This window comes from Salvelinus alpinus, chromosome 10 (assembly GCF_045679555.1).
Source record: "Salvelinus alpinus chromosome 10, SLU_Salpinus.1, whole genome shotgun sequence".
NCBI lineage: Eukaryota > Metazoa > Chordata > Actinopteri > Salmoniformes > Salmonidae > Salvelinus > Salvelinus alpinus.
The window spans coordinates 3,577,046-3,592,532 of NC_092095.1; the positions used below are offsets into that span (position 1 = coordinate 3,577,046).

The 15,487-nt window shown below is 43.8% G+C and overlaps 1 protein-coding gene across 1 annotated transcript in view; it reads right to left on the reverse strand.

Annotated features, from left to right (window-relative positions):
* Positions 1-13,144: 13,144 nt before the first annotated feature.
* The window catches only part of phex (phosphate regulating endopeptidase homolog, X-linked), a 20,360-nt gene continuing 18,017 nt past the window's right edge, over positions 13,145-15,487 (reverse strand). Inside the window, exons 19-22 of the mRNA XM_071327860.1 lie at positions 14,591-14,656; positions 14,084-14,188; positions 13,931-14,007; positions 13,145-13,854 (exon numbers count right to left, since the gene is read on the reverse strand). Coding sequence (XP_071183961.1) covers positions 13,752-13,854; positions 13,931-14,007; positions 14,084-14,188; positions 14,591-14,656 — 351 coding nt within the window. The 3' untranslated portion in view covers positions 13,145-13,751. The remainder of the gene's footprint in view (positions 13,855-13,930; positions 14,008-14,083; positions 14,189-14,590; positions 14,657-15,487) is intronic.

The following is a 15,487-nucleotide window of genomic DNA, read 5'->3' on the forward strand; positions in this document are numbered from 1 at the left end:
TCACATTGTATGATTTTTAAGTAATTAATTTGCATTTTATTGCATGACATAAGTATTTGATACATCAGAAAAGCAGAACTTAATATTTGGTACAGAAACCTTTGTTTGCAATTACAGAGATCATACGTTTCCTGTAGTTCTTGACCAGGTTTGCACACACTGCAGCAGGGATTTTGGCCCACTCCTCCCTACAGACCTTCTCCAGATCCTTCAGGTTTCGGGGGCTGTCGCTGGGCAATACGGACTTTCAGCTCCCTCCAAAGATTTTCTATTGGGTTCAGGTCTGGAGACTGGCTAGGCCACTCCAGGACCTTGAGATGCTTCTTACGGAGCCACTCCTTAGTTGCCATGGCTGTGTGCTTCGTGTCGTTGTCATGCTGGAAGACCCAGCCACGACCCATCTTCAATGCTCTTACTGAGGGAAGGAGGTTGTTGGCCAAGATCTCGCGATACATGGCCCCATCCATCCTCCCCTCAATACGGTGCAGTCGTCCTGTCCCCTTTGCAGAAAAGCATCCCCAAAGAATGATGTTTCCACCTCCATGCTTCACGGTTGGGATGGTGTTCTTGGGGTTGTACTCATACTTCTTCTTCCTCCAAACACGGCGAGTGGAGTTAGACCAAAAAGCTCTATTTTTGTCTCATCAGACCACATGACCTTCTCCCATTCCTCCTCTGGATCATCCAGATGGTCATTGGCAAACGTCAGACAGGCCTGGACATGCACTGGCTTAAGCAGGGGGACCTTGCGTGCGCTGCAGGATTTTAATCCATGACGGCGTAGTGTGTTACTAATGGTTTTCTTTGAGACTGTGGTCCCAGCTCTCTTCAGGTCATTGACCAGGTCCTGCCGTGTAGTTCTGGGCTGATCCCTCACCTTCCTCATGATCATTGATGCCCCACGAGGTGAAATCTTGCATGGAGCCCCAGACCGAGGGTGATTGACCGTCATCTTGAACTTCTTCCATTTTCTAATAATTGCGCCAACAGTTGTTTCCTTCTCACCAAGCTGCTTGCCTATTGTCCTGTAGCCCATCCCAGCCTTGTGCAGGTCTACAATTTTATCCCTGATGTCCTTACACAGCTCTCTGGTCTTGGCCATTGTGGAGAGGTTGGAATCTGTTTGATTGTGTGTGGACAGGTGTCTTTTATACAGGTAACGAGTTCAAACAGGTGCAGTTAATACAGGTAATGAGTGGAGAACAGGAGGGCTTCTTAAAGATAAACTAACAGGTCTGTGAGAGCCGGAATTCTTACTGGTTGGTAGGTGATCAAATACTTATGTCATGCAATAAAATGCAAATTAATTATTTAAAAATCATACAATGTGATTTTCTGGATTTTTGTTTTAGATTCCGTCTCTCACAGTTGAAGTGTACCTATGATAAAAATTACAGACCTCTACATGCTTTGTAAGTAGGAAAACCTGCAAAATCGGCAGTGTATCAAATACTTGTTCTCCCCACTGTATATTAGTATCTATCTATTTATCCTGCTACTGGTCACTATTCCTCCTGTTTACATGTATATATTACCATTAGTATCTATCTATTTATCCTGTTACTGGCCACTATTCCTCCTGTTTACATGTATATATTAGTATCTATCTATTTATCCTGTTACTGGCCACTATTCCTCCTGTTTACATGTATATATTAGTATCTATCTATTTATCTTGCTACTGGCCACTATTCCTCCTGTTTACATGTATATATTATTATCTATCTATTTATCCTGTTACTGGTCACTATTCCTCCTGTTTACATGTATATATTAGTATCTATCTATTTATCCTGTTACTGGCCACATCCTTCCTAAGAAGGACATTTTCCGACAGAGATAAACGGCAAACAAAGTCACTCACACGTAAATACATTCATGATTTCTTATCCCAAATGGGCGGCGGTTTGTGTGCAAAGTATATGATTAAATAAAGGTGAAGTAAAAAAATTAGGAAGAGAAACAATTTAATACATTTTCGAATAAGGCCATAATGTAACAAAATGTGGAAAAAGTCAAGGGGTCTGAATACTTTCCCAATGCACTGCATGGTAGCTTAACGTTAGCGTCCCACCTCTTCAACAGCCAGTGAAACTGCTGGGCGCCGAATTCAAATACAGAAATACTCATTATAAAAATTCAGAAAACAAAACATATTTTACATAGGTTTAAAGATTAACTTCTTGTGAATCCAACCACGGTGTCAGATTTAAAAAATGCTTTACGGCGAAAGTATACCTTACGATTATTTGAGAACATAGCCCACTAGACAAATCATTACAAACAGTAACCAGCCAAGTAGAACAGTTACACAAGTCAGAAATAGAGATAAAATGAATCCCTTACCTTTGATGATCTTCATATGGTTGCACTCAGCAGACATTCATTTACTCAATAAATGTTCCTTTTGTTCGATAAAGTCTCTTTATATCCAAAAACCTCAGTTTTGTTCGCGCGTTTTCTTCAGTAATCCATAGGCTCAAACGCAGTCAAAACAGGAAGACAAAAAAATCCAAATTGTGTCCATAAAGTTCATAGAAACATGTCAAGCGATGTTTATATTCAATCCTCAGGTTGTTTTTAGCCTAAATAATCGATAATATTTCAACCGGACAATAACGTCGTCAATTTAAAAGGTAAACAAGAAAGGCTATCTCTCTGTCGCGCGCATGAAAAAGCTCTGTGACACTTTAGGGTCCACTCATTCAGACTGCTCTTACTTCCTAATTTTTCAGAATACAAGCCTGAAACAATTTCTAAAGACTGTTGACATCTAGTGGAAGGAATAGAAATTGCAATTTGAGTCCTAAGTCAATGGATACTGTAATGGCATTGAATAGAACACTTTTTTAAAAATAATAATAATTCCTGAATGGATTTTTCTCAGGTTTTCGCCTGCCAAAGCAGGTCTGGTATACTCACAGACACTATTTTAACAGTTTTGGAGACTTGAGTGTTTTCTATCCAAATCTACCAGTTATATGCATATCATATCTTCTGGGCCCGAGAAGCAGGCAGTTTAATTTGGGCATGCATTTCATCCAAAGTTACGAATGCTGCCCCCTACCCTAGTGAAGTTAATCTTTGGCATTTTGTAATCATTATTTATTATTTACAGTATTTATAGTCAAGGTGTGTTGTGCTTGTTTCGGTCTGCAGAGGGAGCCTCTCACTCTAGTGGTAGCTTCACACGCTCTCATACTATGTTGGCTCTCACGCTAGCCTGCCTAGTCAGAGAGTCAGTTGAATGAGAGGGCCAAGCCAACTGAAAACTGAAGAGAGAAGCACCAGATAAATACATATTTGAAATGTTATCGTCACGGTGAGTGAGTTATACAGCATGGGATATGAAACACGAAGTTAAGCAGAGTGTAATGATATAATTATTGTTATTTTTTTATGATGTTTTGATAGTTTCATTAATTTATAAAATGCCATTAGCATAGAAGCTAACGTTGGCTAAAGTTAGCTCCAGTCAAGCTAGCCTGTCGTTCCCCTTTGTTCACACAGAATGTAAACAAAGGGGAACATTGTTTTTGATGGCGCTAGAGGAGATAACTGCTGTTTTACAGGCTTCTAACCAATTGTGCTATTGTGTGTGTTTTTTTGCGTTATTTGAAGCTTGTTTTGTACATAATATTTCTGCCACCATCTCTAATGACTGAAAAGAGCTTCTGGATATCAGGGCAGAGATTACTCACCTCGTGTTGGACAAAGATTTTTTCTTTAACGAGACGGACGAGAAGGATTTACTTCAGACACCCGACAAGGCTCAAATCCCTGTCATTCGCATGAAGAAGAGACGGAGATATCTTGGACGTAGATCGGGGTGCATTGTAAGGATCTTTACGGCGAGAGAGTAAACCCCTCTACCATCAGTCCTATTAGCCAACGTGCAATCATTGGATAACAAAATGGATGAGCTCCGATCAAGACTATCCTACCAACGGGACATTAAAACTAACATCTTACAATTTGATCAGATTGTATTTTTAACTGAGTTGTGGCTGAATGACGAGATGGATAACACTGGCTGTGTTTTCAGTCCATCGGCAAGATAGAACAGCTGCATCCGGTAAGACAAGGGGTCGCGGTCTGTGTATATTTGTAAATAACAGCTTGTGCACAAAATCTAATTTTAAGGAAGTCTTGAGGTTCTGCTCATGTATCTCATGACAAGCTGTAGACCACACTATTGTCGTGTCTTTGGGATCATTAAACTGAAGACTGTTAGTTTATCAAATCAATTCTCTGTAATTATTATTACGTGATTAACTAATTAGGTAAATATAATTAACTGGGACGTCGGGGCACCAAGGAAAATATTCAGATTGCAAAGTTATAATTTCCCTAATATAACTTTCAGATATTTTAATATCTGATTAATTAGTCTTCTAATTAATGAGTTATTCTTTACCTCACATTAGTCTCATTCCAAACGTTGCAAATTGTTGGTTATCTGCACGAACCCAGTCTTCACTATGAATCATCCATACATGTCACACCCTGGCCTTAGTTATCTTTGTTTTCATTATTATTTTAGTTAGGTCAGGGTGTGACATGGTGTAGTATGTGTTTTTGTATTGTCTAGGGTGTTGTATGGTTTAGGGGGTTAAGTAGAGTAGATGGTTTAGTGTTCAGTCTAGGTGTCTAGGAAAGTCTATGGTTGCCTGAATTGGTTCTCAATTAGAGACAGCTGGTTATTGTTGTCTCTGATTGGGAGCCATATTTAAGGCAGCCATAGGCTTTAGCTGGTTGTGGGTAAGTGTCTATGTTGAACGTTTGTTGCTTTTTGTGTGCACTAACGTTTATAGCTTCACGGTTGTTTGTTGTTTTGTGTAGTGTTCGTTTTCGTGTTTTTCCTCTTCTAATAAAAGGAAGATGTTCTTTTCACGCGCTGCGCCTTGGTCCTCACTCTCTACCTTTGACGATCGTGACAATACATCGATTGTCTCAATCATTTATTTATTAACTAACTAAATAATCACAGAAATGCACACACAAACAAACAAAGTAGATATGGTTACAAGGAAATGATAGGGGATGTACCCTAGTGGGCTAAACCGGCATGGTAGACAAAGACACTGAGAAGGGCGCGAAAGACAAAACACACTACACAGATGATAATTCAAACAGTTGAAATGCTTTGTTAGTTGAAATTGTTTGCACATGAACGCTCACTCATTCGGGATTAATTGCAATCAATATATATATTTACGCTCACTGTGTCGTAGTGATCTCTGTTGGAAAGTTAGTTTCTGTTGGAGAGTTTGTCCGCCCTCTCTGTCTCTTTTGTGGTTAGAATGGATATTTCAGAGTCCCATTCAGAAATATTGTTATAGAATAGATGTTTCGGCGGTTGTCGGTCCTCGCTTTCACGGGTACATAATTTCTAGCTGCAGACTAGTAATTAGTATCGAAGAGTAGCTCATATTCTGTCGGATCGATAGTCTCAGAGTTTAACCATGTGGTATGGTTAAAAGATTCAGCAATCTACTCAAACTTTAGCTCCCTCTGTGAAGAGGTACTGGTCTAAACTCAAACCTTAGCCCTCTCGTGGTAATCAAGGTAAGCTGGTCTGAAGGGAATTCCTCCAGGTGGGGGTTATATTCGTAACAGTAGAAAGGGGCTGTCCCATGACGCCAGATCAATGTCTTTGCTCATGGGGCGGGCCAATGATTTAGTTAAACTTTAAAGGGAATTGGATTCTCTTTCATTAAACAGTTTAAAATCACATGACATAATTTCACAAATAGTTTAATCTTTCCTCATTCATTTTATACAACAATTAGATGCAAATCTCATAATGGGGACTCTTGTATAAACAGAGTTATGGTAATGTGGCTGTATTGTCTCTCATGAGTTCCACAAATATTAAACGAAATGGACCGGTCGTAGCTGGATTCTTCCCCGACATTCTCCAAAACATGGACATTGTTCAGTTCTCAAGTTTTGTGATGTGGAAGAGGTTCCATTGTTCTCCTGTGATACTCACTCTCTCTATACTCTGGCCATGAGGAGAGAAACTCCTCTAGGAATTTATGACCTGCCTAACAGAGCTTGGGTGTAGGGGGAAGAGAGAGAGGGGGTGAGAGAGAGAGGGGGATGGTGCAGAGAGAGGGGGATGGTGCTCGCTGTACCCAAAGAGGGCCACGTCATGACACTATTTACCACGAGAGTTTTCATCTATTTTTTCGTAGCTGTCTATATACCACCACAAACCGATGTTGGCTCTAAGACAGCACTCAACGAGCTGTGTAAAGCCATAAGCAAACAAGAAAATGCTCATCCAGAGGTGGCGCGGGGACTTTAATGCACGGAAATTTAAATCCGTTTACCCCTTGACTACCAGAGGGGAAAAAAACTCTAGACCAGCTTTACTCCACACACAGAAACGCGTACAAAGCTCTCCCTCGCCCTCCATTTGGCAAATCTGACCATAACTCTGTCCTCCTGATTCCTGCTTACAAGCAAAAACTAAAGCAGGAAGTACAGTAACTCGCTCAGTAAGGAAGTATTCAGATGATGCAGATACTAAGCTACAGGACTGTTTTGTTGTCACAAACAGGAATATGTTCCGTGATTCTTCTGATTGCATTGAGGAGTACACCGCGTCAGTCACGAGGTTCATCAATAAGTGCATCGATGATGTTTTCCCCACAGTGACTGAACGTACATACCCCAACCAGAAGCCATGGATTACAGGCAACATCCGCACTGAGCTAAAGGGTAGAGCTGCTGCTTTCAAGGAGCGGGACTCTAACTCGGATGCTTACATGAAATCCTGCTATTCCCTCAGATGAACCATCAAACAAGCAAATCGTCAATACAGGACTAAGATTGAATCATACTACACCGGCTCTGACGCTGGTCGGATGTGGCAGGGCTTGCAAACTATTACGGACCACTAAGGGAAGCACAGCCGCGAGCCGCCCAGTGACACGAGCCTACCAGACGAGCTAAATCACTTCTATGCTCGCTTTGAGGCAAGCAGCACTGAACCATGCTTGAGAGCATCAGCTGTTCCAGACGACTGTGTGATCACGCTCTCTGTAGCCGAGTAAGACCTTTAAACAGTCAACATTCATAAGGCTGCAGGTCCAGATGGATTACCATGATGTGTACTCCAAGCACGTGCTGACCAACTGGCAGGTGTCTTCACTGACATTTTCAATTTGTCCCTGACCAAGTCTCTAATACCAACATGTTTCAAGCAGACCACCATAGTCCCTGTGCCCAAGAACACCAAAGTAACCTGCTTAAATGACTACCGACCTGTAGCACTCACGTCTGTAGCCATGACGTGCTTTGAAAGGCTTGTCATGGATCACCCAACACCACCTCCCAGAAACCCAAGACCCACTCCAATTTGTATACTGCCCCAACAGATCCACAGATGATACAATCTCTATTGCACTCCATACTGTCCTTTCCCACCTCAGCATTCAACACCACAGTGCCCTCAAAGCTCATCACTAAGCTAAGAACCCTGGGACTAAACACCTCCCTCTGCAACTGCAACTGGTAAGGGTAGGCAACAACACATCTGCCACGCTGATCCTCAACACGGGGGCCCCTCAGGGGTGCATGCTCAGTCCCCTCCTGTACTCCCTGTTCACTCATGACTGCACGGCCAAGCACAACTCCAACACCATCAGTAAGTGTACTGACGACACAACAGTGGTAGGCCTGATCAACGACAACGACGAGACAGCCTATAGGGAGGAGATTAGGGACCTGGCAGTGTGGTGCCAGGACAACAACCTCTCCCTCAACGTGATCAAGACAAAGGAGATGATCGTGGACTACAGGGAAAGGAGGACCGAGTACGCCCCCATTCTCATCGACGGGGCTGCAGTGGAGCAGGTTGAGAGCTTCAAGTTCCTTGGTGTCCACATCACCAACAAACTACCAGGGTCCAAACACACCAAAACAGTCGTGAAGAGGGAACTACAACGCCTATTCTCCCTCAGGAGACTGAAAGATTTGTCATGGCTCCTCAGATCCTGCAGATCCTGCAGCATCCTGACTGGTTGCATCACCGCCTGGTATGACAACTGTTCAGGCTCCGACTGCAAGGCACTGCAGAAGGTAGTGCGTATGGCCCAGTACATCACTGGGGCCAAGCTGGCTGCCATCCAGGACCTCTATACCAGGCGGTGTCAGAGGAAGGCCCTATAAATTGCCAAAGACTCCAGCCACCCGTCATAGACTGTTCTCTCTGCTGTTCTCTCTTAGTCCCAGTGATGTATTATCCATGCATAGTCACTTTACCTCTACCTACATGTACATATTACCTCAATTACCTCGACTAACCAGTGCCCCCCATGTTCACTACATGACCAAAAGTATGTGGACACCTGCTCTTCGAACATCTCATTCCAAAATCATGGGCATTAACATGGAGTTAGTCCCATTAGTCCCGTTTGCTGCTATAACAGCCTCCACTCTTCTGGGAAGGTATTCCACTAGATGTTGGAACATTGCTGCTATAACAGCCTCCACTCTTCTGGGAAGGTTTTCCACTAGATGTTGGAACATTGCTGCTATAACAGCCTCCACTCTTCTGGGAAGGCTTTCCACTAGATGTTGGATCATTGCTGTCATAACAGCCTCCACTCTTCTGGGAAGGTTTTCCACTAGATGTTGGAACATTGCAGCTATTACAGTCTCCACTCTTCTGGGAAGGCTTTCCACTAGATGTTGGAACATTGCTGCTATAACAGCCTCCACTCGTCTGGGAAGGCTTTCCACTAGATGATGGAACATTGCTGCTATAACAGCCTCCACTCTTCTGGGAAGGCTTTCCACTAGATGTTGGAACATTGCTGCTATAACAGCCTCCACTCTTCTGGGAAGGCTTTCCACTAGATGATGGAACATTGCTGCTATAACAGCCTCCACTCTTCTGGGAAGGCTTTCCACTAGATGTTGGAACATTGCAGCTATAACAGCCTCCACTCTTCTGGGAAGGCTTTCCACTAGATGTTGGAACATTGCAGCTATAACAGCCTCCACTCTTCTGGGAAGGCTTTCCACTAGATGTTGGAACATTGCTGCTATAACAGCCTCCACTCTTCTGGGAAGGCTTTCCACTAGATGTTGGAACATTGCTACTATAACAGCCTCCACTCTTCTGGGAAGGCTTTCCACTAGATGTAGGAACATTGCTGCTATAACAGCCTCAACTCTTCTGGGAAGGTTTTCCACTAGATGTTGGAACATTGCTGCTATAACAGCCTCCACTCTTCTGGGAAGGCTTTCCACTAGATGTTGGAACATTGCTGCTATAACAGCCTCCACTCTTCTGGGAAGGCTTTCCACTAGATGTTGGAACATTGCTGCTATAACAGCCTCCACTCTTCTGGGAAGGCTTTCCACTAGATGTTGGAACATTGCTGCTATAACAGCCTCCACTCTTCTGGGAAGGTATTCCACTAGATGTTGGAACATTGCTGCTATAACAGCCTCCACTCTTCTGGGAAGGCTTTCCACTAGATGTTGGAACATTGCTGCTATTACAGCCTCCACTCTTCTGGGAACGTTTTCCACTAGATGTTGGAACATTGCTGCAGGGACTTGCTTCCATTCAGCCACAAGAGCATTAGTGTGGTCGGGCACTGATGTTGGGCGATTAAAGCCTGGCTCGCAGTCAGCGTTCCAATTCATCCAAAAGCTGTTCAATGGGGTTGAGGTCAGGCCTCTGTGCAGGCCATTCAAGTTCTCCCACACCGATCTCGACAAACCATTTCTGTAAGGACCTCGTTTAGTGCACGGGTGCATTGTCATGCTGAAACAGGAAAGGGCCTTCCCCAAACTGTTGCCATAAAGTTGGAAGCACAGAATCTTCTAGAATGTCATTGTATGCTGTAGCGTTAAGATTTCCCTTCATTAGAACTTAGTGGCCTAGCCAAAATCATGAAAAACAGCCCCAGACCATTATTCCTCCACCACAAAACTTTACAGTTGGCACTGTGCATTCGGGCAGGTAGCATTCTCCTGGCATCCGACAAACCCAGATTCGGCCGTCGGACTGCCAGATGGTGAAGCGTGATTCATCCCTCCAGAGAATGCGCTTCCACTGCTCCAGAGTCCAATGGCGGCGAGCTTTCACTCCAGCTGACGCTTGGCATTGCTATGGAAACCCATTTCATGAAGCTCCCGACGAACTGTAACCCTAACCCTTCCAGAGGCAGTTCAGTAATGAGTGTTGAAACCGAGGAAAGACGATTTTACGTGCTACGCGCTTCAGCCCTCGGCGGTCCCATTTTATGAGTTTGTGTGGCGTACCCCTTCGCGGCTGAGCTGTTGTTGCTCCTAAACGTTGCCACTTCACAACAACAGCACTTACAGTTGACCGGGGAAGCTCTAGCAGGGCAGAAATTTGATGAACTGACTTGTTGGAAAGGTGACATCCTATGACGGTGCTACGTTGAAAGTCACTGAGCTCTTCAGTAAGGCCATTCTACATGGCTGTCAGCTCGATTTTACACATCTGTCAGCAACGGGTGTTGCTGAAATAGACAAATCCACTCCTTTTAAGGGGTGTCCAAATACTTTTGTATATATTGTACGTACAGTTCTATGCATGCTCAGGCGAGTCCCTCAACATTAACAGGATAGGGAAACCAAAACGTGTTATTCACAAGTGTAGCAGGTTGTGAAAACCTTTCCACACTCCCAGAATGAGAATGGTAAATTACTGTAATTAATACATGCAGTAACAGAAATGAATGTAACCAAATGACCGGGTTAAACGGTACATTTACTACTGGTGACATATGTTATGGGGAATTGATAAAAATAAACAATTAAAGGGCAAACAATTAAAGGGAATTAAAATTAGGATATTACACCGAAATATATAAACACAACATGTAAAGTGTTGGCCCCATGTTTCAGGAGCTGAAATAAAAGATCCCAGAATGTTCCATACGCACAAAAAGCTGATTTCTCTCAAATTTTGTGCACACATTTTCTTACATTCCTGTTAGTGAGCATTTCTCATTTGACAAGATCATCCATCCACTTGACAGGTGTGGCATATCAAGAAGCTGATTCAACAGCATGATTATTACACAGGTGCACCTTATGCTGGGGACAATAAAAGGCCACTCTCGAAAATGTACAGTTTTGTCACACAACACATTGCCAAGTTTTAAGGGAGCGTGCAATTGGCATGCTCACTGCAGGAATGTCCCCCAGAGCTGTTGCCAGAGAATTGAATGTTAATTTCTTTACCATTAGCCGCCTCAAACTTCGTTTTAGAGAATTTAGCAGTACGTCCAACCGGCCTCACAACCGCAGACCATGTGTATTGTGAAGTGTGGGCGAGCGGTTTGTGGATGTCAACATTTTGAACAGACGTGGGGTTATGGTATGGGGCAGGCATAAGCTACAGACAACAAACACGATTGTATTTTATCTATGGCAATTTGAATGGACAGAGGTACCGTGATGAGATCCTGAGGCCCATTGTCATGCCACTCATCCACCGCCATCACCTCATGTTTCAGTATGAAAATGTACACAATTCCCTGGAAGTTGAAATTGTCCCTGTTCTTCCATGACCTGCATACCCACCAGACATGTCACACAATGAGCATGTTTGGGATGCTCTGGATCAACATGTATGGCAGTGTGTTCCAGTTCCAGCCAATATCCAGTAATTTCACACAGCCATTGAATAGGAGTGGGGACAACATTCCACAGGCCCCAATCAACAGCCTGATCAACTCTATGTGAAGGAAATGTCTCGCTGCATGAGGCAAATGGTGGTCACACCAGATACTGACTGGTTTTCTGATCCACGCCCTTACCTTTTGTTTAAGGTATCAGTGACCCAACTGTATTCCCAAAATCCATTGTTTATGGCCTAATGAATTGATTTCAATTAACTGATTTCCTTATATAAACTGTAACTCAGTAAAATCTTTGAAATTGTTGCACGTTGCGGTTATATTTTTGTTCATTATACAGTATATTCAGCCCAAGGGCACAAAGGAAACTTTGGCAGCAAGGCATGGATTTGTATCCCCTCAAAAACAACCTCTCCCAAATCCAGAAATCCGTGCAGTGACGGAGAACTTTAACCCCTGAGTCTATAACAGTGAGAGAGTGAGTGTGACAAGTGGCTAAGTTGGTAGAGCGTGCAATACCAGGGTTGTGGGTTCAATTCCCACAGGGGACCAGAAAGAAAATGTAGGCAACACTAACTCACACTGGAAAAATGTCTAGTTGGCCAGTTTAACAACATGTAATGAGCAGAAGCACAACACTGCTACTAATCAACAGAGGAGCAGAAAGAGTGGGAGGGAAGAGAGACAACAGGGAGACAAAAACATTTCTGAACTGAATTAATCCTCCAGAGTCTGATGTCACATCTGCAGCCATCCACACACAGCTGATGGATAGATGAGCAGACAGGTAAAGACCAGAGAGGGAAAAGGTTTGATGCTGCAGAACTGTGCACACTGTGTGTGAATGTGTGTATTCTTTAGGGGTTTTAAGTCCATTCAACCTCTCAGATCCGTAAATATCACTCTTCCTCTGCAACCACTTTATCTCAATTCCCACATTCAATGCCTACCTTTACCTCTTTTCCATATCTCTCTTCCGGACTCTTCTGCTTTAGACCAGTTGTCTCTCTCTCTTCCTCTTCCTCTCTCCATCTTCCTCTACCGCTCTCCCTCTTTCTCTACCTCTCCCTTTCTCAAGTCTCTCTCTCCCCCTCTTTCTCTACCGCTCTCCCTCTTTCTCTACCTCTCTACCCCTCTCTTTCTCTACCTCTCTTATTCCCTCTTTCTCTACCTCTCTTTCTTTCTCTACCTCTCTTATTCCCTCTCTCCCTCTTTCTCTACCTCTCTTTTTTTCTCTACCTCTCCCTCTTTCTCTACCTCTCTTATTCCCTCTCTCCCTCTTTCTCTACCCCTCTCTCTCTCTCTTTCTCTACCTCTACCTCTCTCTCTTTCTCTACCTCTACCTCTCTCTCTTTCTCTACCTCTCTTATTCCCTCTCTCTCCCTCTTTCTCCACCTCTCAGAGTTCAAAGAGAGACAGATAAACAGTAGATATGTTTTCTACCTTTTAGAGAAGTCTGATTAGATTATAGTTACAGACCAGAAACAGAGATGACAGACACACAGTGAGGGGTAACTGTTTTATGTAGACACGCTATAGGTTGCCATGGGAACTGCAGACATAATTGACTGTAATAGCCGGGATGGATGTCTTTAACTCAGAGAGAGAAGAGGACGTATGTGTGCGTGTGTGATTTTGTCGCAGTAATAGAGAACATAGTAATATAGAATAAATCTAATTGCTGTAATATAGAATAAATCAAGTTACTGTAATATAGAATAAATCAAGTTACAGTAATATAGAATACATCAAATTGCTGTAATATAAAATAAATCAAGTTACAGTAATATAGAATAAATCAAATTGCTGTAATATAAAATAAATCAAGTTACAGTAATATAGAATAAATCAAATTGCTGTAATATAAAATAAATCAAGTTACAGTAATAGGGAATAAATCAAGTTACAGTAATATAGAATAAATCAAGTTACAGTAATATAGAATAAATCAAATTGCTGTAATATAGAATAAATCAAGTTACAGTAATATAGAATAAATCAAGTTACAGTAATATAGAATAAATCAAAGTTACTGCATTACACACACAAGAGGGAGAGGAGGGGAAGAGGGAGAGAAAGGAAAATGTCAGTGGGATTCAGCAGTAGAACAATTCACCAAATACGGCAGGACTCCGCCCCTCGGTTCATAACCGATGAATCGGGACAACTGAACGCCTGTCGGAACTCCTCATAGTTACTCATTGCCCCGACAACCCTGCGTAGCAACAGAAAAGGGTGGGGTCAGAAACGTTGAAACTAAAAGGTGTGTTTGTGTGTGTATGAGTTCTTACCTGTACTTTGGGGGGCTGTGGGCTCCACTCTGAATCTGGTCCCTTGCCGCTTCAGGTCTGTAGGAGTTACAGCGCACCTAGAGAACACACACAGTGAGAGACTAAAACAGAGAGAGAAAGACTGTGTGTGTGTGTGTGTGTGTGTGTTCTTACGTGTGCGTAGCTGAGAAAGAACAGCTGGTTGTTGTTGAGTCCAACTCCTGGAAGTAATGGCTCCTCAATTCCTCCTCTGCTCTCTTCTATCCACCTCCTATAGGCCTACACACACACACACACACACACACACACACACACACACACACACACACACACACACACACACACACACACACACACACACACACACACACACACACACACACACACACACACACACACACACACACACACACACACACACACACACACACACACACACACACACACACACACACACACACACACACACACACACACACACACACACACACACTTTTAAATAGACTGTCGCAGAGAGGGGAGGTGAAAGAGAGAGAGGAATAGACAGAGAGAAAGAGGGAGGAATAGATAGAGAGAAAGAGAGAGAAGAATAGACAGAGAAAGAGAGAGAGGATTAGACAGAGAGAAAGAGAGAAATGAAAGAGAAGATAAAGAGAAGGACAGAGAGAAAAAGTGTCTTACTTTGAAAGCTTCTCTGATCCCGCCATTGTCTGCAATGTTCTCTGCTAGGGTCCTCTTCCCCCTCACCTGATTACACAGGAATACAGATCAACACACTCCAGCCGACCCGTGTTCTGTTCTAACCCAACACACTCCAGCCGACCCGTGTTCTGTTCTAACCCAACACACTCCAGCCGACCCGTGTTCTGTTCTAACCCAACACACTCCAGCCGACCCGTGTTCTGTTCTAACCCAACACACTCCAGCCGACCCGTGTTCTGTTCCAACCCAACACACTCCAGCCGACCCGTGTTCTGTTCTAACCCAACACACTCCAGCCGACCCGTGTTCTGTTCTAACCCAACACACTCCAGCCGACCCGTGTTCTGTTCTAACCCAACACACTCCAGCCGACCCGTGTTCTGTTCTAACCCAACACACTCCAGCCGACCCGTGTTCTGTTCTAACCCAACACACTCCAGCCGACCCGTGTTCTGTTCTAACCCAACACACTCCAGCCGACCCGTGTTCTGTTCCAACCCAACACACTCCAGCCGACCCGTGTTCTGTTCCAACCCAACACACTCCAGCCGACCCGTGTTCTGTTCCAACCCAACACACTCCAGCCGACCCGTGTTCTGTTCTAACCCAACACACTCCAGCCGACCCGTGTTCTGTTCTAACCCAACACACTCCAGCCGACCCGTGTTCTGTTCTAACCCAACACACTCCAGCCGACCCGTGTTCTGTTCCAACCCAACACACTCCAGCCGACCCGTGTTCTGTTCCAGCCCAACACACTCCAGCCGACCCGTGTTCTGTTCCAACCCAACACACTCCAGCCGACCCGTGTTCTGTTCCAGCCCAACACACTCCAGCCGACCCGTGTTCTGTTCCAGCCCAACACACTCCAGCCGA